General features: G+C 41.3%; 1 protein-coding gene and 1 long non-coding RNA gene across 2 annotated transcripts in view; one reads left to right on the top strand and one right to left on the bottom strand.

Annotated features, from left to right (window-relative positions):
* The first annotated feature begins 11,680 nt into the window (after positions 1-11,680).
* The window catches only part of LOC139026834 (uncharacterized), a 405,332-nt gene continuing 389,104 nt past the window's right edge, over positions 11,681-27,908 (top strand). The window contains exon 1 of the long non-coding RNA XR_011478776.1: positions 11,681-11,767. This is a non-coding gene — a long non-coding RNA (uncharacterized lncRNA). The remainder of the gene's footprint in view (positions 11,768-27,908) is intronic.
* Positions 16,220-27,908, bottom strand: part of LOC111961592 (BMP/retinoic acid-inducible neural-specific protein 1-like) — a 157,213-nt gene continuing 145,524 nt past the window's right edge. The window contains exons 7-8 of the mRNA XM_023983986.2: positions 27,561-27,783; positions 16,220-19,555 (exon numbers count right to left, since the gene is read on the bottom strand). Of these exons, the coding sequence (XP_023839754.1) occupies positions 18,415-19,555; positions 27,561-27,783 (1,364 nt within the window). The 3' untranslated portion in view covers positions 16,220-18,414. The remainder of the gene's footprint in view (positions 19,556-27,560; positions 27,784-27,908) is intronic.

The raw sequence follows: 27,908 nt of genomic DNA, 5'->3' as shown, positions 1-27,908 counted from the left end.
ACGTATGATATCTGGTTTACATAACGGTTAAACAAGAAGAAAACAATGCATAGGGCAGGAATTATTGTGTCATTTCTCAGGTAAAAAACATCATCCTGTCTATACATTTGAGGCAAGATGAACTTGACAATGTTATGGTGTCTCAATGACATTATTTGACCTAATCTCATTGCCCAATCATCTCTATGGCATCTCTATGTGGATCCCTTGTTTGAGTTGTGTTGAAGTAATTATTCTTGACTGCATTCACTTCACAAGGTGTACTCAGAGTACAGTTAGTTTTTCAGTTTTGCTTAACTAAGTCCCGTGTTCCTCTTCTTCCCCATTGGACAGACACTAACGAATGCAATAAATAGGAACCTATCTTATTTGAAGCTGTGTCTGTGTGCAACTGTAGGGCTTTATAGGAATCTGGTCCATTTTGCTAATCCTAACATTAGGTTTTTTAGGTTTTGTTCAGTGACCAAACCATATTGGAGATCAACAAAAATGTTGAAAGCATTTTTTTCTTTATGTCCCATTTGCAGGACAATTATATCTCAACAGAGCGCACTTACCCTACTTTACTGTTTTAGTTATTTTCATTTCCCTCCTCAACCCTTTTGAGAACCACATTTTCATCAACAAAACCCCCCCTCAATGTGTTAGAGTAAGATTTTTGTGGTTTTTGGAGATGTAATTAATTTCAAATACTGTGTTTGTTAGCTAGAGAAGGACAACAAAAGACGGAGAAATAGCCTGTGTACCTCCGATGGAGTCTATACACGAAGCTCATTATATGGCATATACTGTACATTACTATGTATCACATCAGTGCATTCGCATGACTTTGATGGCAGAGCAATGTTTGAAATGCGTTGGCGGAACGTGGGGGGAATAAGGACAATAGTGTTGTGTCTGAAGTACTGTCGCAGTGTAAAGTCAATTCATCGTAATTACTACACCGCTGAATGATCCTCTGCCAAGGAACACCTAAAATGCCAATACAGGAAAGATCCACACTATTGATCCTATTCTGAGAGGACCGAGGAGCACCTCAAGGTGGAACTGAATTAGCATATGTTGATGTTGTCCTTTTTGTGTTGAGGGTTTTTCAATGTGTTTGATAATTGTGTTTTTGGAGCATTTTGCAAACACTTGCTAATCAAAGTGTTTTGCCAGAGTAAAGTATCTAAGACCAGCATTTCTTTCTGATAGTAGCAAATGATTTCAGGGTCCTTACACCTGAAGATAAAGTATATCTCTTGTAAAATAGAGTTGTAATCTCAATGAGACCAACCTGGTAAAATAAAGGTAAAATACATGTCTTTCATGTCCTGTTTGATATCATCATTGTATATCAAACACTCAGATCTTCACTTAATAGCCCAGTATTGGCAGAATAAAAAGATGCAACAACATGCAATATAGAGGTAACTGCCAAAATAAAGGAAACATCAACATGAAATGTCTTAATAGAGCATTGGGCCACCATGAGCCAGAACAGCTCCACATTGGCATAGATTCTACAAGTGTCTGGAACTCTATTGGAGGGATGAGACTTTGAATTGAATTTGATTGGGGCAAAAGACATATACAACAATATGTACAATATTGTATGTACAAATATGTACAATGTGTTCCCAGAAAATAGCACTTAAAAGTACTAATTGAAACAGTTGTTTCAAAAGTGGTCCTCGATGGTAAAAATATTCTTCCATGAGAAATTCCATCAATTGGTGTTTTATTGATGTTGGTGGAAAACGCTGTCTCAGGTGGTGCTCCAGAATCTCCCATAAGTGTTCAATTGGGTTAAGATCTGGTGACTGAGACTGCCATGGCATATCGTTTACATGGTTTTCATGCTCATCAAACCATTCAGTGATCACTCGTGCTCTGTGGATGGGAGCGTTGTCATTTTATGGGGGCATAGACATGGTAGCCAAAAGAATTGCCTGCCTAGCATTTTTATAAGCATGATGATGGGATGTTGTTGCTTAATTAACTTAGGAACCACACCTGTGTGGAAGCACCTTCTTTCAAAACACTTTGTATCCCTCATTTACTCAAGTGTTTACATTATTTTGGCAGTTACCTGTATATTCTACTTAAAATGCAGATTGGATGCGAAGGAATTGCATAATAGAGTTTGTGAAGACACATAATGGGAGGGAGTCTCCAGACCCATCAGTGACCAGCTGTGTAGGTGCTGTGATCCTGATCACGTTCTAGTTGGGCTGGTTGATCACTCAAAAGCAACACCACAATATTGTCTTTGAGAAATGGGTCTCCGGTTACAGTAATAACTCTATTTGTCATGATTGACGATGCCCAAGGATGACGGAAATTCCAGTCTCTATTGTTTTCTGTAGCCTCCTGGTATATTCTCACACAATTTCCTAGGAAAGGCACAGTTATTTATGAAGAGTTATGCCCTTTAATGAATGTGGTGTCTTTGAGAAAATGGTGTAGTTATTTTTATGAACTTGCCTCAGCTCATCAGAAGTTGTATAAATCAAAAACAGACAACCGTGAGGCAGATTGTGTATGGTTGGGTTTCTCTTCAGGGGCCATGAGGTGCATAGGGTAGGGTGATTAATATCCTGAAAAGATAATTGAAAGGTGCACTACTTTGCCCAAGGGATTGGTTCGGCATGTGGTTGAATTACAGAAAATAGCACATTCTTAAATTGCAGACAGCTAGCCATCGGCAGTTATCTATGATGTACTTTCCCAGCTAATAACTCTGGCTGAACTGCCTAGGCATTTGAAAGCCTAAAATGAAATGAGGGACAATGGGAGGAAATTAAAGTTACAACACATTTGATGAACAGTTTTGTTGGTTTGTTTGTTTGTGGAGGATATGAGTGTAAATATTCATAAATATCAGACGTGTACAATTGCTTTAGTTACTACCATCTATCTAGTTTGAAATAATACAATGTTTGTCGTGCAAAATTGAGTACACTTCTCATATTCGATATGCAGATGAATAAAAATGTCCTACCAGTTCAGCTGAGCGAAGAAAGAACACATTTCTGTCAGATGAGCCCTTTATTATGTGATTCAAAGAGGCCACATAGTTTCTATTTGGACTCAGCTAGGGCAACATACACAGAGTGCAGTGACGGTCGCTGCAGTTTAAGATGAGGGAAGACAATATTATTGTTTTTATGAGCATTGCCTTATTTCTATTAAAGCATATTGGATAACTGTCATTCATATTCCATTCACCCAACTCAATTTAACATTGATAGGTTTAGACTACTGTCACGATATTAGCTAGCGTCATAGTCAACAAAGCTACTAAGACTAACGCTTTACAGTAGTAAACCCGCTACAATCATGCAGTGCATTGTACAGTCAGCAAGCAGTTTAGTAGTTACACCGGCGGGCCCCAGTGGCTTGGAAGAGTTCCAGTGCTGCATAGCAAGCTAGTAACCATAGCATCCCTCTCTGTTTGAGTGAGGTGTTTGAGTAGGCTAAACTAGTTAGCTGCATTCGCTAGATAAGTGAAAATGAAAGAACTCATTTTTCAAAACTGTTTTCAACTATTATCTTTCTCTCTCTGAGTCAACTACTCAACACATGTCATGCGCTGCAGTGCTGGCTAACTGTATCTTGTGCTTTCAGTACTAGATTAATTCTCTGATCCTTTGATTGGGTGGACAACATGTCTGTTCATGCTGCAAGAGCTCTGATAGGTTGGAGGACATCATCTGGATGTTGGAAGTGGGTGAGAACCATGAGCCTTTTAGGTTTTGTATTGAAATCAGTGTACCCAGAGGAGGACTGAAACTAGCTGTCCTCCATGCTACCCCACAGAGTGCTGTTGAGGCTACTGTAGACCTTCATTGCAAAACAGTGTGTTTTAACAAATWATTTGGTGACGTGAATATAATAGTATGGTTTCATCTAAAAAGGATAACTTTTATTTGTATTTTATAGAAATTCACTGAGGAGTATGGTGCTCTTTCCATGACATAGACTGACCAGGTGACTGCAGGTGAAAGCTATGATCCCTTATTGATGTAATTTGTTAAATCCACTTCAATAAGGCCTCCTGGGTGGCACAGTGGTCTAAGGCACTGCATCGTTGTGCTTGAYGTGTCACTACAGCCCTGGGTTTGATCCCAGGATGTGTCACAGCCAGCCGTGACCGGGAGACCCAAGAGGCGGCGCCAATTGGCCCAGCGTCATCCGGGTTAGGGGAGGGTTTGGCCAGCCGGGATTTTCTTGTCCCATTATACTCTAGAAAAACCTTGTGGAGGGCTGGACGCCTGCAAGCTAATGTCGGATGTTGTTTCCTCCGACACATTGGTGTGGCTGGCTTCCGGTTTAAGCGAGCAGTGTGTCAAGAAGCAGTGCAGCTTGGCAAGYTTGTATTTCAGAGGACGCATGGCTCTCAACCTTCGCCTCTCCTGAGTCCGTAGGGGAGTTGCAGCGATGGGACAAGACTGTAACTACCAATTGAGGAGTAAATGGGGTAAAAGTACAAAAAAATATTTAGGTACCAGTCCAATGTTTGGACACACCTACTTATTCAAGGGGTTTATTTATTTTTACTATTTTCTACATTGTATAATAGTACTGAATACATTTAAACTATGAAATAACACATATGGAATCATGTAGTAACCAAAAAAGTGTTACACAAATCTAAATATATTTTAGATTCTTCAAAGTAGCCACCCTTTGCCTTGATGAACGCTTTTCACACTCTTGGCATTCTCTCAACCAGCTTCGTGAGGAATGCTTTTCCAGCAGTCTTCAAGGAGTTCTCACATACGCTGAGCACTTGGCATCATTTCCCTCACTCTGCGGTCCAACTCCTCCCAAACCAACTCAATTGGGTCAGGTGATTGTGGAGTCCAGGTCATCTGATGCAGCACTCCACCACTCTCCCTCTTGGTCAAATAGCCCTTACACAGCCTGGAGGTGTGTTCTGGGTCATTGTCCTGTTGAAATACAAATGATAGTCCCTCTAAGCATAAACCAGATGGGATAGCATATCGCCGCAGAACGTTGTGGTAGTCAAGCTGGTTAAGTGTGCCTTGAATTCTAAATAAATCACTAACAGTGTCACCAGCAAAGCACCCCCACACCATCACACCACCTCCTCCATGCTTCACGGTGGGAACCACACATGCAGAGTGTAACGATCATCATCTGAAGATGAGGAATCATCGGACCAAAGCGCAGCGTGGTAAGTGTTCATGTTAATTTATTAAAACAGGACACTAAACAAAATAACAAAGAGAATAAAACGAAACGAAACAGTCCTGTCTGGTACAGACACAAAGACAGAAAACAACTACCCACAAAACACAGGTGGGAAAAGGCTACCTAAGTATGGTTCTCAATCAGAGACAACAATAGACAGCTGCCTCTGATTGAGAACCACCCGGCCAAACACACAGAAAAGAAAACTTAGAACACAAAACATAGAATGCCCACCCCAACTCACGCCCTGACCAACCAAAATAGAGACATAAAAAGGATCTCTAAGGTCAGGGCGTGACACAGAGATKATCTATTCACCTACTCTGCGTCCCACAAAGAGACAGTGGTTGGAACCAAAAATCTCAAATTTGGACCAGATTTCCACCGGTCTAATGTCCATTGCTTGTGTTTCTTGGCCCAAACAAGCCTCTTCTTATTATTGGGGTCTTTAGTAGTSGTTTCTTTGCAGAAATTCAACCATGAAGTCCTGATTCACGCAGTCTCCTCTGAACAGTTGATGTTGAGATGTGTCTGTTACTTGAACTCTGTGAAGCATTTATTTGGGTTGCAATCTGAGGTGCAGGTAATTGCCGATTTCTGAGGATGGTAACTCTAATGAACTTATCCTATGCAACAGAGGTAACTTTGGGTGTTCCGTTCCTGTGGCGGTTGTCATTGTCATGATCAAAGATATGATCAAGAGCCTCACATAAAGTATATTGTTTGGTCATTGTGCTGCCACAGAATTAATTGTGAGCAAGGCCTCAAAAAAGCTTTATGTACCAGAGCTGTGAGAAAAGTTCAACATATTATTGAAACATTGTTGCGATTGTTTGTGAAAATGCCAACAGGTGTGCTTCCCGTGGGGGAAAGATTATATTGGGGAAAGGCTCCCGTGGAGGTGCCATGGAAGCCAAGAAGGGGAGTGAGGTAGGTGTGTGTGTGTGTGTGTGTGTGTGTGTGTGTGTGTGTGTGTGTGTGTGTGTGTGTGTGTGGTGTTGTGTGTGTGTGTGTGGTGTGTGTGTGTGTGGTGTGTGTTGTGTGTGTGTGTGTGTGTGTCTCAAACACACATGCATGTGGGGTTCTGGGAAAGGAAGTGTGTCCATCTGATGAATTGGCCTGAACTCAATTTTATATAATTTAGTCTCACCCATTAATTTCTAATGACCGGTCATTTTTGACTGGGAACACCACAGGTATACAAAAGTTAAGTAAAACGCCCAAAATGTAATGAAAATGATCAACATTTATTTTTTGTGTCCAGATGCCCTGTGTGGACAAAGTCATGGAACCTTATGACAATCAGATTAAATTAACAAACATTTTCAGAGAGAAAACCTGTAAATCGGTCCAATTCGACRGGAACACAGCAGGAGGGTTAAGGGGAGGAGATAACTGTCACGGCCGTTTAAAGGAGTGGACCATGGCGCAGCGCTTTGAGCGTACATACTTGTTTATTTAACGATGTCGCCAACAAAACAATAACCACCAACCGACACGTGAAGCCAACGTAGTGCTCACAGGCAACTAAACATGGACAACTACCCACAAAACCAACATGGAAAATGGCAAGCTAAATAGGCTACCCAATCAGAGACAACAAAAAACAGCTGTCTCTGATTGGGAACCCATTCAGGCCACCATAAACCTACATACCCCTAGACAATACAAAATCCCCATACATAACCAAAAACCCCTAGACAATACAAAAACTAAACAAACCACCCCTTGTCACACCCTGACCTAARCAAATAATAAAGAAAGCAAATATAACTAAAGTCAGGGCGTGACAATAACTAATATAAGGATTTTCAATCCTTGAGACAATTGAGACATGGATTGTGTATGTGTGCCATTCAGAGGGTGAATGGGCAAAACTAAATATTTAAGTGCCTTGAACGAGGTATTGTAGTAGGTGCCAGGCTCACTGGTTTGGGTAAGGAACTGCAATGCTGCTGAGTTTTTCACGCTCAACAGTTTCCCATGTGTCTCAAGAATGGTCCACCACCCAAAGGACATCCAYCCAACTTGACACAACTGTGGGAAGCATTAGAGTCAACACGGGCCAGCATCCCTGTGGAACGCTTCCGAAACCCTGATGAATTGAGGCTATTCTGAGGAGAAAAGGGGGGGTGCAACTCAATATTAGGAAGGTTTTCGTAATGTTTTTTAACAGTCAGTGTAGAACTATTCAACAGAACACAATGCATGTGTTGTCACAATTAAAGAATGCAAAACATTCTTTAGAAATCTCAGGGCACTCTCCTCTATATGCTTATGCATCCATGGATGCATAATCATCTGTATTTTTAGCTGGTAAAAAAACTGTCTGCAAAGCAAATGCACTTAGAGTTCATTGTCACTTTATGTTATCTGCCTATTCTTTCCAACAGCTTTCTGCTGAAAGCTCAGAGCATCTTTAAGCACAAACCTCTGTGTTTTTTGTCATTCGCAGCTGTCTGCGAGATTCTGGAATAGCAACAGCCTCAAGGCGTTCACGGCTGCGTCTTAACTGTCTGGAGAGCTACCTGCCAGCTTGGTTTTAATTCCTCGCAAGGTGAGAGTGTACTCTAACAAGTGTGTTTATTCCTGTCAGCTGTTTGTCTGCCCGGAGGAAACACAAAGCTAACAGTAGCTTTACCTGTTTGCCACAAATGTGCTTTCCATTCATATGCCTGTAACGTATTGTATTCCTCCTGATCCGTTTAACTATGGATTTTTACCCTCTGTGTCTCATTCCTCGTTGCTTTGTTTCTGTCTTTGTTTGCATTAGCTTTGTCTCAGAAGCTTTGAGAAGACAAACTCTCTCTATTTCATTCTCTGCCTCTAAAAAGGGGGGGTTGCCTGATTTGTAAATGGGGTCGAGAGAGAGAAACGCTTAAATTAAATAAATAGAATCATGCTTGGTTCATAGAACCGGGGTTACGTCAGTAAACTCCAGTAGGCGCTAGCTGTGGTTGTAATAAACAGATCAGTTTCTGTTTCCTTCCTACAAATGTGACTATCTTATGAACTGTTTAAGCTACAAAATATTTTGGCCCCATCCCTGAAAGATACGGAATACATATGTGTCTTCTGTTTCCCTCTACAATGCCCACAATGCATGCAGGACTCATTAGAGCATAGTGGACAAGAGCAGAAACTAAATCAGACTGGAGGGAAAAGAACCTCATCAATGATAATGTTCTTCTCTACACAGAAGATCATTCAAATTTAATGCCGGATGWTTTTCTGAACTTCTCAATACCTTTCTGATGCATTTTAGTCACTTCAAACAATACTTCCTTTAGATTGAAAAGCACTGTCAGACTGATTTGTAATCGACTGTCATAGTCCCAATTAAAAAAGTAAACATTGGGAACCCATGATGTAGGGTATGCATTCCTGCTGATGTAAGAATAAGGCTGATAGGATGGTTATATTATAAAGCAATAAAATACTTCCACATCATGTTATGTTGCACTTACTGTATATATGTCACGTTCTGACCTTAGTTCCTTTGTTTTGTCTTTATTTTGTTACGTGTGTGCATTGTAGGCTGAGGTGTATTTTCTTTCTTACACTTGACACCCTGTGGTTTTTGGGTTGTCACGTTGTATGCATAGGCGGAAATCCCAGGGGGGACGGGGGGGACACGACCCCCCCATCCTGGGAAAAATATGATTTGTCCCCCCCAATCTATCACTGTAAACATAACTATGTAATTTCAATAATATTAATAATACGCAATGAAAGCAGTTGTGCTGATTATAGACACTTAATAGCGCCTTTTTAAGTTTCAAAAGATTGCGACCACCCCGCCCTTTGCCTCACAATGGTTTGATCCACTGCCAGTTCTTTAGCTGGCAAGGTAATAGAGGGTTCGTATCTACTGTCCGAAAGGCACATGTACGTAACTGACGTGAGGTTAATCCAGTCAATCGCGCCAATAGCAATTTTTTACATTTTTATGTTGGCAGGGTTCACACACTAGCTGAATTTGCAGAGCTAGCGCGCAAACTAAAGCAACATTAACTAGCAAGCTAGCTAGTACCTATTCCATTAATGTGGCGTCGTCAAAGATGGAATCTTTGCTATCGTCAATTATTCCAAGATCAGCATGCAGCTTTAGTGCTTCAAAGTCCCTGTGATAAGGTTAGCTATAAACTGAAGTCCAAACTGAACAGAACTACACTCTCTTATACCATTGTCTTAAATATATTTAATGGTCTCGTTGCAAAAGCTAAATTGTCGCTAGTGAACTTTTTTACATTTATTTTATTTCACCTTTTTTTTTTTTTGATTATAGCAAACACCACAGAAACGGAATTGGTGCTCGCTAGCTTTACAAATTCAGCTATTGTTGGAAGCCAGCCAATATGAAACAAACTATATTAAAATTAGAAAAGGTTAAGCATATGTTGTGTAAATGTGTGTGTGTGCAGCTAGACGGCCAGCCAGCCAGGTAGAAAAATGGCAGAAAAAAGTAAAAAGAGGGACATCAGAGTATTTTTCAGTACACCAAAACGCAAATAAGAACTCTAGTAGCCTAATATCTCAAAGACGAGTTGATAAAATGTTCATAAGAAAGAAGTGAAATGCTAATGGAATGTTTCACAATGATGTCATTAGGCAGAGCAGGCAACAGATGCACACAGACAGCAGAGCTGGGGACAGATAGGCAGGGACAGACTGGCAGAGACAGGGAGTCTCAGGTAAGTTTGTTGAGTCTTGTTTGGCAACATTATGAAAGGTTCTCAATTTTTTTTACTTGTAAAATAGGGACATAATTGGAAAATGCCATGGATATCCCCGCTCTCAACTTAAACTGATGACTAAACTAAGATTTGTTTATGGCAATGGTATTGCTGTTGTGATTAATTGTGTAGTTTTGGGTACCGGTAGTTAGGAGTACGGCAAACACCTTATTTCCTTTTCTAGGAGACAGACTGAGTCTGTGAGGGTGGTGAAAGGGAAAGAGCCAGGGAGAGAGACTTCAGAGAAACATGTCACAGCCCGGCAGGACCAGGTGTCACCCTTGTTGCCAGCAGCACCAGTATAGGGGACAGTGGCACAGCATTGTCCAGTTACCTCAGTGATGCACAAAACCAAATCAGCCACACCCACAATTTTTGAACCGCAAACTCTTGCCAACAGATGTTGACGTTTCAAGAGGCCCAAAGCACAGAATGAAATTCTGAACATCATGGCCAATACAATCATTCGAGGCATTGCAGCTGAGATTAGGTCTCTTCCGATTGTACAATTGTTTTATTTAATTGTTGATGGTACTCAAGATGTCTCTGGTGCTGAACAGGAGAGTGTCTTTTTGCATTATGTTGACCATGACCTTGTCCCTCACGAGGAGTTTATTGGGCTATACAGGGTGTCGGAGACAACAGGCGAGGGCATTGCGAAAGTGGCAACTGAAGTGTTGTTGAGGCTCAATTTGCCCATGTCTGGCTTACGTGGGCAGAGTTACGATGGTGCCTCAAACATGGCAGGAAAATACACAGGTGCAGGCAATTGTGAGAAGGCAGCAGCCATTAGCCCTCTATGTCCATTGTGGAGCACACTGTGTAAATCTGATTACACAGGCTGGCTGCTCAGCCTCCCCACTGATCCGGGATTCCCTTTCTTGGGTCCATCAGTTAGGTGTCCTCTATGGCCAGTCAGGAAAGTTTAAGAGCATGTTTGAATCAATTGCCACGTCCAAAGAAACACATCTGCCCACCCGGAAACCCCTATGTCCAACAAGGTGGACTGTGCGGAATACTGCTATTAGAGCTGTGCTAGGGCAGTATGAGCGGGTACTAAGCAGCCTAGAGGAGAGTAGTTTTTAGTAAATGACAGTACACGACAGTACACTTACAAATTATTTATTTCATGTTATTTTATTTAAAATTGCATACTTTGTGCGACATACTTGTCCATAGCTGCTGTTTGAAGAGTTGAGACACTGACTGAAGGATATTTTGTTTGATTTATTTGGGTTTTTCATTGAAGTAGTTATTTTGCTTTTAGAACTGTACTTATTTTAAGCTTTTTGTTTTTGTAAAGATATTGTAGTAGACTCAGGCCAGTGGCACATTTAATGACTATATAAATGTATCAGAAAAAGTCAAATTAAAAGGTCAATTCAATACGGAGACTAACTTTGTGATGGTTCTCAATGGAGATTATTTTAGATGAGATCACACCATGTTCATTGTATTTATGAAAACTACACCCATACAGTGTACAGTACCATTGCTACCTACTGGCCTTTCTTGATATTGCTAGTTGTAAGTATGAATACCTGCATACATACTGGACTGGTAAGGAGCAATGCTATAACTATTATTAATAGTAGTATTATAATGATTTAAACATTTGAACAAGTTGGTTAAACCCTTCAGTTAACTACTGTACCTATCAATTATTCAGTTGTAGGAATTATGGTTCCTCAATATACATTTAACATATTACAACGTAGGCTATGTGTTACAGCKCTACTTTTGGTGTCCCCCTCAGGAATTGCTCTTGAGAAAATGTAATGTAATTGTCCCCTCCAAGGTTGATATCAGATTTTCGCCCCTGGTTGTATGTCCACGCCCTGTYTTGTTGGGCTTATATTTTGTGTGTGCCTTAGTAAAGAGCACTATACCCCAGTGGAACTCTCTCTGTGTCTGATTCCTGCACCCACCTAGTCCCGCGTGACAATATAGCCATACGTTGACATGGAAATGGACTAAATATGAAAAAATTGACAATATAATGTATATTCACTATGGTCAGGTGTTTAAACTATATATTTGTGAGGATAATAAGGGTATTTGGTAAGGGTACCATTTATATTGTTGTATTTGGAAAGGGTACCATTTATATCGTAGCGCTCTTAACCTAAAACTTAGTGACCTCGCCAAGAGTTTCGGACCTGTCACGACTTCCGCCGAAGTTGGTCCCTCTCCTTGTTCGGGTGGCGTTTGGCGGTCGAAGTCACCGACCTTCTAGCCATCGCTGATCCTCTTTTCATTTTCCTTTGGTTTTGTCTTGTCTTCCATCAATCCTGGTTCCAATCCCATCATTTACATGTTGTGTATTTAAGCCTCTGTTCCCCCTCATGTCCTTGTCGGTGATTGTTTGTTGTAAGTGCTTGTGCACGTCTGTCCTGGTGTGCGTTGGGTTATGTTACCCATTTATTTTATTATTCTGTTTTCCGGTGGGTTTTGTTAATAAACTGCGGCATTGGAAACACAGTTATTTCTCTCCTGCGTCTGACTTCTCTGCCGCCAGTTCGCACCCCTTACAGGACCTCTTGGCGTAACGATTAAGGTGTTGGCATGACAGTGGGTCTGAGTCCCAGTCAGCACTATAATATAGTTAGTATGAAGCCAGCCAGAATAAGAGTGAGGGCCAACACGTCATTACATTAACCGAGCATTACTTTCCCCAAAGTATTTAAACAAGTAAATTGCCTATTACTGAGGGTGGAATCCTCCCTATCAATCGCTTCCGCATCTTAGCCATTCGCTTACGATACATTAAACCCAAATCAGTGTGATTTATTAGAATGCTGTAAGTCTGATCATTACTGCACACCTTCCACCATCTCACTTCCCAGTACTTTGGCAGGGTGGGTCGGGCGTGGGCTGTGTGGTGAGAACGCTGAAACACAAAGACCCGCTTGCCTCATGCAGTAATCAGCATTTGGTGTGTAGCACAGTCCTGCGGTGACGCCCGTTATGAGGTTTCAAACAGCTTATTAACCACACAGAGATGATAACCATAGGTACCAGTTGTGTGTAGAAAGGGTACAGTGGAGTGGAGATGTGACCTTGAAGTACAGATGCAGTCAAATATATTGGCACCCTTGCACAATCAAGTGCAATGGAGAAGAATGTTCTGTTTTTTCTTTTAAAAACTGGTTGAATAGCTATTTTAAGGCACCTTCAACTTACCACAGGTGAGATAAATTACACAGTAAATGAGAATCATTGCCTCCAAACAAATTAATTAGTATTGTGAACAATATTTAGTCAATTTTTTAAATGTTTTTATTTCAGTTAATGTTTTTCTTTTCCTTGTCCTGTCTAGATCTAAATCAAACAAATACATGTGTAAACACCAAAAGTTTTTTCAATTTCAACTTATTTTAGAAGAAATAGTGTCATGCATCTGTAAGCCATGTGTGTAGAAATGGGAAAGCAAAAACTGTTCTGTCGGCTATTCCTAATTTTAGAGGATTGTACCTGCCAATATTTATAGCTGTATTCGTAAGCTTCTCTGGTAGGCCTCTCTCGTCTTGTCCTTGATTTGCAAGCTTGACAAATTGGTTGAGATAGAATTAGTGACGAAGAAATGTTTTCTGTGAACAACAACAATAAACACAAGAGCTACTCAATGTGGTCATAAATTGATGGATGAAACCAGCAGGGTTTCTTGTTTTATGCAAACAGAGTGCATGGGTAAGCAGGATTGGTATGAAAAGTGCTTACTGACAAACAGTAAAAGGGCTTTATGTAAAATCACTCAAATCCACAGAGACATGAAACTGCTTGACTAGAGACAGTTTGGATCTAGTGCAATCAGGGTACATCAGGTACAATTCCACCATTGTGAATTTATATTTGAATCCTTTGTTCAAGGTTTTATTGCAATTGAGTTMAATTGTGTAAAAGCTTCCCTGCTTCTTAAAAATGGTTCCCTTCTATTCTTTATCTTAAACAGTGATGATGCATTGGAGCTGGCCTCAGTGAAACTCTATTGCAGAAGCTTCACAGGCACTTGTAGAAATGACTCATGGCCATCAAATACAACATTATCTCTTGAAAAGATGATGCTCTTTTTCTCATTTGAGCTCTAATACATTCTCAAGTCTTACTCATACACTACATGACTAAAAGTATGTGGACACCTGCTCGTTGTACATCTCATTCCAGAATCATGGGCATTAATATGGAGTTGGTCTCCCCTTTGCTGCTATAACAGCATCCACTCTTCTGGGAAGGCTTTCCATTAGATGTAGGAACACTGCTGCGGGGACTTAGTAAGTGAGCATTAGTAAGGTCGGGCACTGATGTTGGGTGATTAGGCCTGGCTCGCATTCCAATTCATCCCAAAGCTGGTCGATGGGGTTGAGGTCAGGGCTTWGTGGAGGCCAATCAAATTCTTCCAAACCGATCTCGACAAACCATTTCTGTATGGACCATGCTTTATGCACGGGGGCATTGTCATGCTGGAACAGGAAAGGGCCTTCCCCAAACTGTTGCCACAAAGTTAGTAGCACAGACTCGTCTAGAATGTCATTGTATGCTGTAGCATTAAGATTTCCCCTCACTGGAACTAAGGGGCCTAGCCCGAACCCTTAAAAACAGCCCCAGACCATTATTCCTCCTCCACCAAACMTTACAGTTGGCACCATGTATTCTGGCAGGTAGCATTCTGGCAGTTAGCATTTTCCTGGCATCCGCCAAACCCAGATTAGTCCTTCAGACTGCCAGATGGGGAAGCGTGATTCATCACTCCAGAGAAAGCGTTTCCCCTGCTCCAGAGTGAAATGGTGGTGAGCTTTACACCACTACGGCCGGCGCTTGGCATTGAGCATGGTGATCTTAGGCTTATGTGTGGCTGCTCGGCCATGGAAACCCAGTTCATGAAGCTCCTGATGAACAGTTCTTGTGCTGACGTTGCTTCCAGTGGCCATTTGGAACTAGGTCGTGATTATTGCAAACGAGGACAACAGTTTTACGCGCTACGCGCTTCAGCACTCGGCGGTCCCGTTATGTGAGATTGTGTGGCCAACCACTTRGCGGCTGAGCCGTTGTTGCTCCTAGACTTTTCCACTTCACAATAACAACACTTACAGTTGACTGGGACAGGTCTAGCAGGGCAGAAATTTGACGAACTGACTTGTTGGAAAATTGGCTTCCTATGACGGTGCCAAGTTGAAAGTTACTGAGCTCCTCAGTAAGGTCATTCTACTGCAAATGTTTGTCGATTGAGATTGCATGGCTTTGTGCTTGATTTTTATACACCTGTCAGCAACGTGTGTCTGAAATAGCTATATCCACTAATTTGAAGGGGTCTACACATACCGTTGTATAGATATATGCCAGGGCCTTTAAGTGCATATTTGGAGGAAATTTGGATAATCTGACAAGAATAAACCTTGTGACATTGTTCACAGCCCATACAGCGTCAACTCTTCTGGTACTTTGCTAAAATGGCACAAGTTGTCACCAGGGCATCACATTCATCCAGTGATCCAGTGTTCTGCTACAGCAGTCAGCCCGTGGCGTGAGAGTACCATGGTAGTCATCAGGAAAAGCATATTGACAGACACAGAGGACATGACCATTCTGTTCTGCTCCGGTGCTGGTGTAAGCACCCATTTTGGCCATGGGAGGGCTGCAAAGATATATGAACAGTAAGGCCTTTTAGAGTTTCTCACAGTCCCCTGCAATTGATGTATGGGTGAAGTGTGTGTGGTTTGTACTGTAGAGATGACTCATAAGCTGATTTGATAAATGCTGTACAAGCACAAATACTGACCGCTACCTACGGTGAGGTGAGTGACTGAAGAGCTGGCGGTAAACCAACCTTTAGGATACATAACAAAGGGAAACGTAATGTTTAGGAGAGGCATTTCACAACACAGTGATAAGGATTATTGTACTGTACCGCATATCTGACTGGAACATATTTTAGTAATCGTCCACCGATCCCATCAAAAATGTAACCTTCAAATGCTAAATTACAGTTACATCACAACAAGCAGTACAACAAGGGTTGAATGTGGTGCTGTGTGGGTGTTGTTGTGAGAACTAAACAGGACGTTTCTGAATAAAGAAATAAAAGCTCATCCACCCTGCAGCCGTTGTCTCTCGGTTTACATGAACATTTACTTTTTAGGGTTGGTCTGGGCCTCATTGAAAACAAAACGCATGGCATTTGTCTATGTAAACAAAGCAATGTCCAATGACAGAAATTACAACCTTGACTATATACCATCTATTGTGACTACTGTCCAGTGTTGCGGTAAAGACAAACATTGCTCTTCTTATTAAATATAGCCTTTTAATGAGAAATAGATTATTATATGAAACATTCATTTGAAATAAGCTGATATAATGATGTCAACATAACAGCAAAAATGACATATGCAAGGTATTAGGAGCTGTATCTTCAAATGTATCCATGGAACATTGCAGTGATGTTATGCTGATAGAGCTAATGTGTGCTTGTTTCATGTATGCAGTGGTCAAAACGAACTCATTTCATATTGTATATTTCATATACTTTTATCAAAACAGTCAGAAATTACCATCCCTCTCTGAGATTCATAATGAAGTAAATAACTTGAGAATGGAGTGTAATTGTAATTTGTGCAAGGTACACCAACAGTAATTGTGGTTATTCTCAGTAATAATGGCCTCTTTAGTTCTCTTGAAATTACTATAATTCATGTTGTCTTTGATGTTATAACTATTCCAACACAACGTTTCTATTTACAGGTATAATGTACATAGGAGAGACAGTGTCAGGAAATTGAGACTTCAATCTCTTACTGATGGTTAATTTTCCCACATGCACAAAACAGCCGGCCTTTAGGTAGAAAACATGTATCTCAGGCTGAGATGAGCGACAGATCTGCATTGATATGGTCTGAGTTGCTAAATTCCTTTGAATGTCTATCTTGTATTTTAATGTTTGTACTGTAACTAAACTAAGAGCAATTTCCCTCCTCTAAGTATTTGAAAGGGATAGGTAACAGGCACTTAATAATAATATAGGTAGTGTTCTTTGATACTTCTGAGATAGTATGACGTTTGACATTATGTTCAATTCTGTAGCTATATATAGCTATAAACATATTTCATGCCGGTGCTTTCAATAAAGTATGACTAGAAATATTAAACAACCTTGTTTCTCAGGGTTAAAATCTGTTTTCCATGGAAAGTTAAGATCCAACGTGGCATTAAGAAAATAAAGATTAAAATCAACAGAAGTATTTGAAGCTTTTATATTTCTCATCTGTTTCTCATCTGGGTTCACTCTATTTAACAGAAATCCAATGACTTTACAATGTCATCCCATAATCCCACAGAATATACTCTCTCTGTCCACTGTGCTATTTAAAATTAATTGGGGGGAAAATAACAACAACATAAAAAACACAAATGGGACATTTTTCATGTTTTTGAGAAATGTATGGGGGCCTTTTCCATGTCTTATGTGTACTCAGGGAAATGTATGGCTTTTATGGTGTCTGTTGCAGATGTACGTTAATGATCCATGTGCCGTAAAGCTTGACACATCAGCAGTCACAAGGTGTACGTTTTGCAAAGCTGTACGAAATAGCATTGATTGTTCATCTTCAGACCACAATATTATACTCAGGCACCAGAAGAAACCACCTCATGAGAAATGCAGGTAGAATTTCAAACATGGGAGGTAGCGCCTAAAGACAAGTTTTAGCTTTGACTGGATTCACTCACTCTCAAATGACACATTCAATTAACGAACATCAATAAGCATCAGGCGAAATAAAGGTATACACATACAGTATATAAACAGCTGGCTTCCGTTATTTGACATGAAATGACTATCCGCTGCCTTATACCTTACTACACAAAGAACGGTATGCAGACTTGTCATGGATTATCAATTTTTCAAAGAGAATATATAGCTAATGCTTACAGCTTACAGTTTGCTAGGTTATTTAACCCTTAAAATGTATAAATGCCTTCATACTGTATTAACCTGTCCTTTTACATATTTGCAATATTTTGTTTATTGACAAAGCATATTCACTGAAATAAAAGGATGATATCTGGTCTGCCCTAATGCGACTAAAAAGGTTTAACTTAGTAAAGAATGGCAGTTTCAGATATAGCCTTTGTTCCCTTAGAGTAAAATAAAGGCCTCTTTGTCACCAGAAGATGGATTCATTTTTTTTCTTATACTCTTTTTATGCTATTTTAGGAAATGACAGACATGCTGGAACAAATATGGTACAGTCTTTAAAGTGGTTTCCATGAATCTTCTTCTTTATCCAACTAAAAGGCTTCATCAATGTTTTGGAGATCTCTTTAACAATTACACTTACAAAGTTGTTAATATTACATCAAAAGGCAGAACAAAAAGGTCCAAAAGAAAAAAAAGAGAGAACTAAATAAAAAGGAATATTCCCAAACAGTTCTACTTTTAGTATCTGTTTGATCTTCTTTTTGTTTGTTTGTTTACTGTATCTCAGCAGAGTTTGGTAGTCAGGTGATCTGATTGTTTCAGTATCTCTGTGTTGTACATGTCCAAGGCGTGATTGACCCGAATCATCTCGCTGTTGTTCAGCTTGAGCCTGTGCTTCAGCATACAGGAAAACAGGTCCAGCTGGGGTTTCCCGGGCGCCACTGGAGGGGCCAGGCGGTTAATCCGCTCCCTAATGTCCAGTAGCAAGAGCATGACAGAGGAGGAGGAGTAAAACTGAGTCCCCTGTGTGTACGACTGGTTCACCTGCTGTACGGCGCTGCGGAGCAGGTCGGCGTTGAAGCGCAGGCTGTAGCCAAACACCTGGATGTCAGAGATCTTGATGTAGATCTGGCGCTTGTTGGGATCGGACAAGTCAACGGGACCGTGGCCCGTATCGTTGCGCAGCCCGGTGGGCACCTTGGCTCGGCTTCGTAGGTAGATGTGCACTGTCTCAAAGAACGTCTTCCACCGGTTGCCTAGCAGCAGGGTCCAGTTGAAGCACTGGGAGTTCCCCAGCCTTGTTTTCTCCCAGCGCGGGTAGCCGTGCTCGCCAAAGGGCATGCTCCAACCCTCCGAGTGGCTGCCGCTGAACGGGTTAACGTAAACAAAGAACATGGGGTCGATGCTGCTGTTGCGCATCTGGCAGATCTTCATGGACAGCCCGTTAATCATGTGGAGGTAGTCCATCCGGTTCTTGTTGCTCTTCAGGGTCAGGGACATGCGCTTGCGCCACCGTGGGTCGAAGAATGTCTCCAGGCGGATCTCGTTGCTTATGAAGGTAGTGTGGATGTAGAGACGCGAGTCCATCTTCTGGAGCAAGTACTTGAGCTCCAGGTCCTGGAAGTCCAGGTCGGTCTCGAAGCTGATGAACTGCTCGCTGCGCTCAGAGTCCACGTTCTGGGGCTCACAGCGGCCTCTGTACAGCTTGTAGCCCTTATTGCAGGAGCCACACTGCGAGATGTTGGCCAGGCTGCACATGGCACAGCTGTTGTTGCCCCCGATGATACATGGGATGGGTCTCTGGCATAGGGTGACACCCGTGTGGCACACGCACGTCCTCTGGCTCTCCAGGAAGGTCCCCCAGAAACCATTCTCATTGCAGTAGAGGAAGGACTGGACCCTGTTTAGCCACTGCATCACAGACCTGGAGAATGTATAGAGAGAAAGATAATGGAAGTAAGTGGAAAGAAAGAAAGAAAGAAAGAAAGAAAGAAAGAAAGAAAGAACGAAAGAACGAAAGAACGAAAGAAATAACGAAAGAAAGGAGGAGAAGAAGAAACAGAAAGGAAAGGAGGAGAAGAAGAAACAAAGTGTCAGAGCCAGAGTGAGCGACAGGGAAAATACAACAATGGGGAGGGGAGATACAGGGATAAAACAAATGCACCATTATTAATGGCTGTTTAGCAAGCACAAACTCAGTGTTAAAGTCTGAGGATTAAATTCCACTGTCACTGCCACAGCCTGGTACTGTTTGTAAGGTTGTAGTCAGTGGAGGGGATAATGTATTCCTCAAAGACGGAGTTCCTTTATTTCCTTCATGTGGGATGGCAGCATTATTTCCTATGCAAACCGCGTCTCTTATTCTCCCTCAGGCATCCCTTTCTGTCAACTTGACAGTACTGAAACGCTCTACTGGGAGACTGTGAGATGAGGGTGAATCCAGAATCCTGATTTCTAGGAGAGGATTGAGAGGATGAGCTAAAGGTTAGCCTGATATGCTAATGAACCGGCATGGTAACGACGACGGATGACCCAGTGCTTGAAAAGCCAGAGAGCTCCAAGCCATCCCAAAATGAACCATGGGTAGGGCATGGGAAGGGGAGAGAGGAAACACTCTTCAGACTCAAACTACTTTTTATCCTCTGAGATGTGAAATAGGTTGAAGGATATGAGGATTTGAGGATTAATGTACAATTATAATCAGACAGATTCCAAAAAGTGAAAACTGCTTTAGCTGTATGAATACATGATTGGAAAGTTTTACTTTGAGTTAGCACTGATTCTGAACAAATTAAGTTCAGATCTGAGAAAATATATTTTAATCCATTTAACATTTTCATCTTTGCATTGTCTTTACTTACCAATTCTTGCATCAACCTGAATCCATTACTTTGTGAACACTGATTAAACTGACAAGAAGCAGATGTACTTATAAGGCAGTCTTCAAAATGTCTGCATATATTTTCAGTCCTACCCTGATAAAAGTCCCTTTCTCTTTGTGTTCCCCTTAACTGAGGAGTATCCAAGGATAAGAGTAACATTGTGAAATAACAAAGACAAGGCTGAATGCTTGTCCCGCAACATTGACCCTATTATGCACTTTGAGAAAGTAATGCYTTTGTTGACGGCCACAAATTCATCCCACTCTTATCTCTACAGGACATAAAGACAAAGGCAATGGCCATTGTGTTGGAATGAAAAATAGGTTCCATTGCTCTTGGAAGAGCATCTTGAATCTTGAGAGGAATCTTGAATGTTTCACAGAGGAGATTGATAAATGTACCATGACTAAACAAACAAAGTTGACAGACAAAACATATAGACAGGTTTTCAATGATGTTTGTAATAAGGATAAACTGTACAGAACACCATTTTGACAAACTTGTCTCCAAAGCTTCAGAGAACACAATACACTAAGAAAAAAAGGTTATATTGAGAAACTAAAAGGGTTATTCGACTGTCCCCATAGGAGAACCCTTTGAAGAACCATTTTTGGTTCCCGGTATAACTGTTTTGGGTTCCATGTAGAACCATTTCCACAGAGGGTTCTACATGGAACCCAAAAGGGTTCTCCCGGGAATCAAAAAGGGTTCTCCTATGGGGACAACCCTTTTCTTCTAAGAGTGTAGTCCTCTCGCATTGAAGCAAAACTTGAGGTATAAGCCCCTAGTCCTCCTTTTCCCTGCACTCAGGTACTTATTGGACTATTGAGAAATATTTTGCTGCATAATCTACGGATTCTATGCATTATCACAAATGAAAAAACAAAATACATTTAAAAGATTTTGCGGACGTTTACGCCACAAAGATTGAACCATTCCTATTAGTTTTATTATCTATTKATTTACATACGAGAGGCAGGCATACTCATATTATTCCATATATCCCCCTTGAAGTCATTGTCAATAACTGGAGTTTTGTGTGTGTGTGGTCGGTGACGTTTAAGATTACGGAGGCGTTTTTTMGGGGGGGAGCATGGCCTTATTTCTATTACAGGATATTGGACGACTGTCATTCATATTCCATTCACCCAGCTCAATGTAACATCGATATGTTTTTGCTACTACACGATTCTCACATTTTCCCTATACCCATCATGAGTTTGCTACAACTTAGGCTACGAATTAAAGTTTACAATGCAGGTGAATAAGTCAAGAGAAACATTTTAGAAATCAAAGTGACAGACAGTGACACATTCAATACCACATTGTACACTCTTGCCTGCATCTACTAGCTGATCTAGGGTGTATTCATTAGTCCAAACAGTTGCAAACAAGAGTTTCTATTGGACAAATTTGTTTATCCTCGTTTCATTCCGTTTGCTTCCCTTTAAGAAATGTTTTTCAACAGAATTTGTCGCAATGAATACACCCCTGATAGCCCACACACAGTTCACTTTCATAGCAGCCACATAAAAACAGCATGATCACTTTGCTCGTTGTATGATTCCTTCTCGCATCTACGCGCTGTCCTCCTCTCATTTTTTCCCTTCGCTTGTGAAGTTCAGTGCACAACACAACAGCTGTCTTTGACCAGGCAAAAAAAACTTTCCAAGCCAAGCCTTCATATCATAACCACTAAACGCTATACACATCCTACATTGTTGTCACCATATTAGCTAACTCTGAGTCAACATAGCTACTAGATACAATCTTGCAGTATAGTGTGCAGCCAGTTACACTGTCAGGCCCCAGTGGCAATAAATTGAAACAACCAAAAGATTACCTTGACATGGAAAAGTAGCTAACTTAGCATCCCTCTCTGTTTGAGTAGGCTAAACTAGCTAGCTGCATTCGCTAGCTAAGTAAGTGAAAGTGAAACAAATGCAACAAAATACATCTCTCTCTCTTGCTTCTCCTTTATGTTTGAAGAAATTAATTTGTTCAAAACTGTTCAATTATTTTCTTTCTCTCTCTTTGAGTCAACTACTAACCACATTTCATGTACTGCAGTGCTAGCTAACTGTAGCTTATGCTTTCAGTACTAGATTCATTCTCTGATACTTTGATTGGGTGGACAACATGTCAGTTCATGCTGCAAGAGTTCTGATAGGTTGGAAAACATCCTCCGGAACTCGTCATAATTACTGTGTAATTCTATGGAAGGGGGCGAGAACCATGAGCCTCATAGGTTTTGTATTGAAATCTATATACCCAGAGAGGACGGAAACTAGCTGTCCTCTGGCTACACCATTGTGCTATCCTACAGAGTGCTGTTGAGTCTACTGTAGACCATCATTGCAAAACAGTTTGTTTTAATCAATTATTTGGTGATGTGAATATATTTAGTATATTTTTATTTTAAAAAGTTTGCTTTTTAATGTTTCACTATTTTTATTTTTATGAAATTCACTGGGAGGATGATCCTCCCCTTCCTCCTCTGAGGAGCCTGCACTGTCTGAAAAGTGGGGCTAAAATATGTTCCATCAAATAACTGCTTTCCACAATATGCAGTTTGAGAGCATCATGCTGGTAGTTGTATCTTTCCTTATTCATTTCCCTCCAAAACAAGTGACTGGGTTGAGTGTGCCACAGGGGATGAGTTGGAAATTAGTGGGAATGAATGCTGTTTGTTTTCGCGAATCACAGCACAATCTCAGTGTTTGTAATGGGGCATTAGACAGCTCACAAGTCCCCTTCTGTGTGGGGGAATGAGTGAAGAAGAAAGAGAGAAGGATAAAATGAGAGAAATACAAGAGGTACAGGAGGTACAGCATACAGAGAGAAAGACAGATACAGAGAGGGATATATATTTGACGATACTGATGATTGAATGAGATAATTTTCCGATTGGTGCATTACATTGGAGGACAAAAATAGCCTGTGATTTCATTACTGATAGAAGTTCTTATGTAAGGGAGTTATTATGTACCAGACATGCACTACATATACAAAAGTGTATGGACACCCCTTCAAATTAGTGGATTTGGCTATTTCAGCCACACCTGTTTCTGACAGATGTATAAAATCGAGCACGCAGCCATGCAATCTCCATAAACAAACATTGGCAGTAGAATGTCCTTACTGAAGAGCTCAGTGATTTTCAACATAGCACCATCATAGGATGCCACCTGTCCAACTAGTCAGTTTGTCAAATTTCTGCCCTGCTAGAGCTGCCCCGGTCAACTGTAAATGCTGTTATTGTGAAGTGAAAACTTCGGCTGGAGTGATGTAAAGCTCACCGCCATTGGACTCTGGAGCAGTGGAAACGCGTTCTCTGGAGTGATGAATCACGCTTCACCATCTGGCAATCTGATGAACGAATCTGGGTTTGGCGGATATCAGGAGAACGCTACCTGCCCAAATTCATAGTGCCAACTATACATTTTGGAGGAGGAGGAATAATGGTCTGGGGCTGTTTTTCATGGTTCGGGCTAGGCCACTTAGTTCCAGTGAGGGGAAATCTTAATGCTACAGCATACAATGACATTCTAGACGATTTTGTGAAAAGCCCTTTCCTGTTTCAGCATGACAATGCCCCCCATGCACAAAGTGAGGTCCATACAGAAATGGTAAACATGCTAAAGTCTGTCTAAGGATAATTACTTTGATACATAGACACAGATGCCGATTACTTGGTTGGGAGCTACTTGATATTGGTCACCATTAAAAACATATTGTTTTTACCTCGTAACACATCTCATGTTTTTCTAATGTGAGCTCATTCCACCTCCAGTCTAACAGCTCCAGGCTGATGAGGTCCCGTGTGGCTCAGTTGGTAGAAACTGGTGCTTATGATACCAGCGTTGTGGGTTTGAGTCCTACAGTGGCCCAGTATGGAAATGCATGCACTTAATATTGTAAGTTGCTTTTGATAAGAGCTTCTGCTAAATGACTTAAATGACAAATGACTGCAATTAGAGCTAGCCATCACTGAGGGACAGAGACTTATCTGAGGCCTTTCATATGTAGAGACGGACGCCACGCTTTGGTTGCTCATTTAATTACAGTCGGTTCTTTGATGGAATAACACATTTATCTTAGAGATATGGCGTATGTGTCCATGAAATGGTAACCAGGCTTAAATACGCAAACACCATCCTTCACTGTAGCTCAAGCTTAAGCCTATGAAAATATGACTTACGCACATGGCTCATGGTTGTATAGTCATTTGTTTATGCAGAGGGCCAGGAGTCTTTCTTGACCATGTGATCTGACCAGGAAAAACGTAGTGGCTCACAGTAAAACACTGCAGTACATCCAGTACCATAGCATGCTAAAAAGAAACCGACGATGAAGCTCTACTCTGTGCTGCTTTGAATATTCCACTCATTATCCCTGCAAAAACACCATCAATGTTTAAAAGGGTACGGTCCAGCTATGCGTGTAGATTGCCTGTGGATTGTGTAACAGTGATTATTGGTAGAGATTTAAAACCTCTACAGGATCGGTGTCCCCTCTGCGGGACGGTTGAGCTAACGTAGGCTAATGTGATTAGCATGAGGTTGTAAGTAACAAGAACATTTCCCAGGACATAGACATTTCTGATATGGGCAGAAAGCTTAGATTCTTTTTAATTTAACTTCACTGTCCAAATTACAGTAGCTATTACAGTGAAATAATACCATGTTATTGTTTGAGGAGAGTGCACATTTATGAACTTGAAKATGTATTAATAAACCAGTTAGGCACATTTGGGCAGTCTTGATACAACATTTTGAACAGAAATGCAATGGCTCATTGGATTAGTCTAAAACTTTGCACATACACTGTTGCCATCTAGTGGCCAAAATCTAAATTCCACCTAGATTCCTAAGTCATATATTGGCCTTTCTCTTGCATTTCAAAGACGCATGTTTTTTTCTTAATTTTATCTTTTACCAGATCTAATGTGCTATATTCCCCTACATTAATTTCACATTTCCACAAACTTCAAAGTGTTTCCTTTCAAACGCTATCAAAAATATGCATATCCTTGCTACAGGCAGTTAGATTTGGGTATGTCATTTTAGGCAAAAATTGAAAAAAAGGGTCAGATCTTTAAGATTATTAATTAGACTGTAGGGAGCAGACAGAGGTCAAGCCACAACCATCAAAGTCCTCCCTGGGTMTCCCCCTGCAGGTCTGGAGCCAAGTAGCCTTCCACAGTAGGGTCAAACTGTGGAGAAACCTCCTCCAAACCTGGAGAGACTGGACTAATATTGTTACTGCAGTTGTCCAAGGCTCTCCACTACCGGAGTCCGAGGGGGACTACAGCAGCCTTGCTCCCTATTATTATGGACTTGTGTCCCGTCAGTGGGCAGTAGATCAGTAGAAGTGCTTGCTTGGTTGTAACAGGCAGTCTTTTCTCTCCAACTCGGCCCTTCAGGGCAAAGGCCATGCCACCAGAGAGGCTGGGCCCTTAGTTCAATTCTGAGCAGCAGGACAACGAGGTCTACTGCTGCTACTACTAGTGCTGGATGTACTGGTGCTGGTGTGGATTTGTGTGTTTTTAAATAGAGTTGCATTGCACTATATTGCACACACAGATTTAGATGAAATTCAGAATAAGATATCACCTTAACTTATCCTAAAAGCTGTGGYAGTGCACAGCCTACCTGATAATGTGTGCTTGAATAAAAAAACGAATAGTTAAACCTGTTATTTATGTATATGAACTAAGCCCAACAGCAAGGGACTAATTCATCATATCAGCCCTGTGTACTGTATGTCTCCAGAGAAAACATGATACAAACAGTAGTATCACTATGTCTAGTTTAAGCTGTATTGGTGGTATCAAAGAGAAACATGGATGTGGCTACTGGTCTGAAGGAAATTATGCCTATTGACACAGTGCATCTCTCACTTCCACAGATGCATGCGCACACGCATACATACACACACAATCATTCACTCACACATAAACACACACACACATACATACACACACACACACAATAAGTCACTCATACACACACACACACGCATACATACACACACAACATTCACTCACACATAAACACACACACAGCATACATACACACACACACACACACATCATAAACAACACTCATACACACACACACACACACACACACACACACACACAACACACACACACACACACACTGGCAACAACAAACCCACACACACAACACACACACACACAATCAGCACAGTTTCACACACACACACACACACACACACACACACACACTGTACGGAAACAAATAAACAAACAGTTTCTCTTCACAGTGCCATCAGGTGCCATCCTTGATGTGTGCTCTGCCGAGCACGGAGTGTGCACTGCTTTGATAAACCCTTCGAACATGCCCTTTGCCAAATCATGCATCCGAGCGTGGGTGTGTTCCTTCTACCTGAGTGACAGTTGACAGCTGCTTGTTCCTTAACCACAAAAACATACATTTTGTGGATTTTCTCTTTGTATTTGTATATTGACATTCATCCAAGCTGTAACATTTTGGGATAATTTAACGTCAAGCATGTAGTGTGTTATTTCAGTCCATGTTGTCTGGTATATTTTGGGGTGGAATGAATGACTCCATTTCAGACAGCATAGCACAGTGCCATGTCTGCAGCAACGTGTGCTGTCTGTAGTCACAGTAGGTGATGGCACATTGTGTACTGACCTGTCCAGAGATCTCCCACGGTTAGATAATATTTCATCCTAAACAGTGAAATACTAGGTAGGACTGGGGTTCATTGGGTGTTTACATGATTTCATGGAGAGAAAACTATAACAGCCAGCAAATTCAAAGTCAAAATACATCACATACAGTATTCACATACAGTACTTCAACAGGCAGCACTGAAATAAYATACTGAAACTCCTCTACCTCTATCTATGTTGCAGTTTATCTCTGACTATATGTGAAAACACCCTTGAGTGGTACCGTGTTCCACAACATCAGCATCAACATGCTATATTATCCAAAACAATGCAGCATTATAAGGGTTACATAATGACTTTTTACTGCTTCTGAGACCCACCTCTCCCTAGGCATCTGGTGGTTGGGGTTGTGGTGGCAGCGGATGCTGAGGCCAAAGAGCTTGCGGGCGGTGCGCTGGATCTTGAGCCTCTGGGTCTCCAGGGAGCTCTGGAGCAGGCGGTAGCGGGCCTGCAGGTCCCAGTCACTGCCCCACAGGAGGTGGACACTGCTGACCGGCAGGAAGTGGGTGGAGGGCAGCCTCTTCAGGAACGACTTAAACTCGTCTGGAGGAGGGAGAGAGAGGGAGGGAGGGTGAGTAAGAGATATTGAGAGAAACAGACGAAGACTGTCTGTTGTCAGTGCAACCTTGGGTCAGTCATCTTTTCTTTCAGTTCTCAAGTATTTTTTC

Source organism: Salvelinus sp. IW2-2015, linkage group LG4q.1:29 (genome assembly GCF_002910315.2).
Source record: "Salvelinus sp. IW2-2015 linkage group LG4q.1:29, ASM291031v2, whole genome shotgun sequence".
NCBI lineage: Eukaryota > Metazoa > Chordata > Actinopteri > Salmoniformes > Salmonidae > Salvelinus > Salvelinus sp. IW2-2015.
Note: the sequence above shows the minus strand (reverse complement) of the source record. Positions and strands in the feature narration are given on the sequence as shown.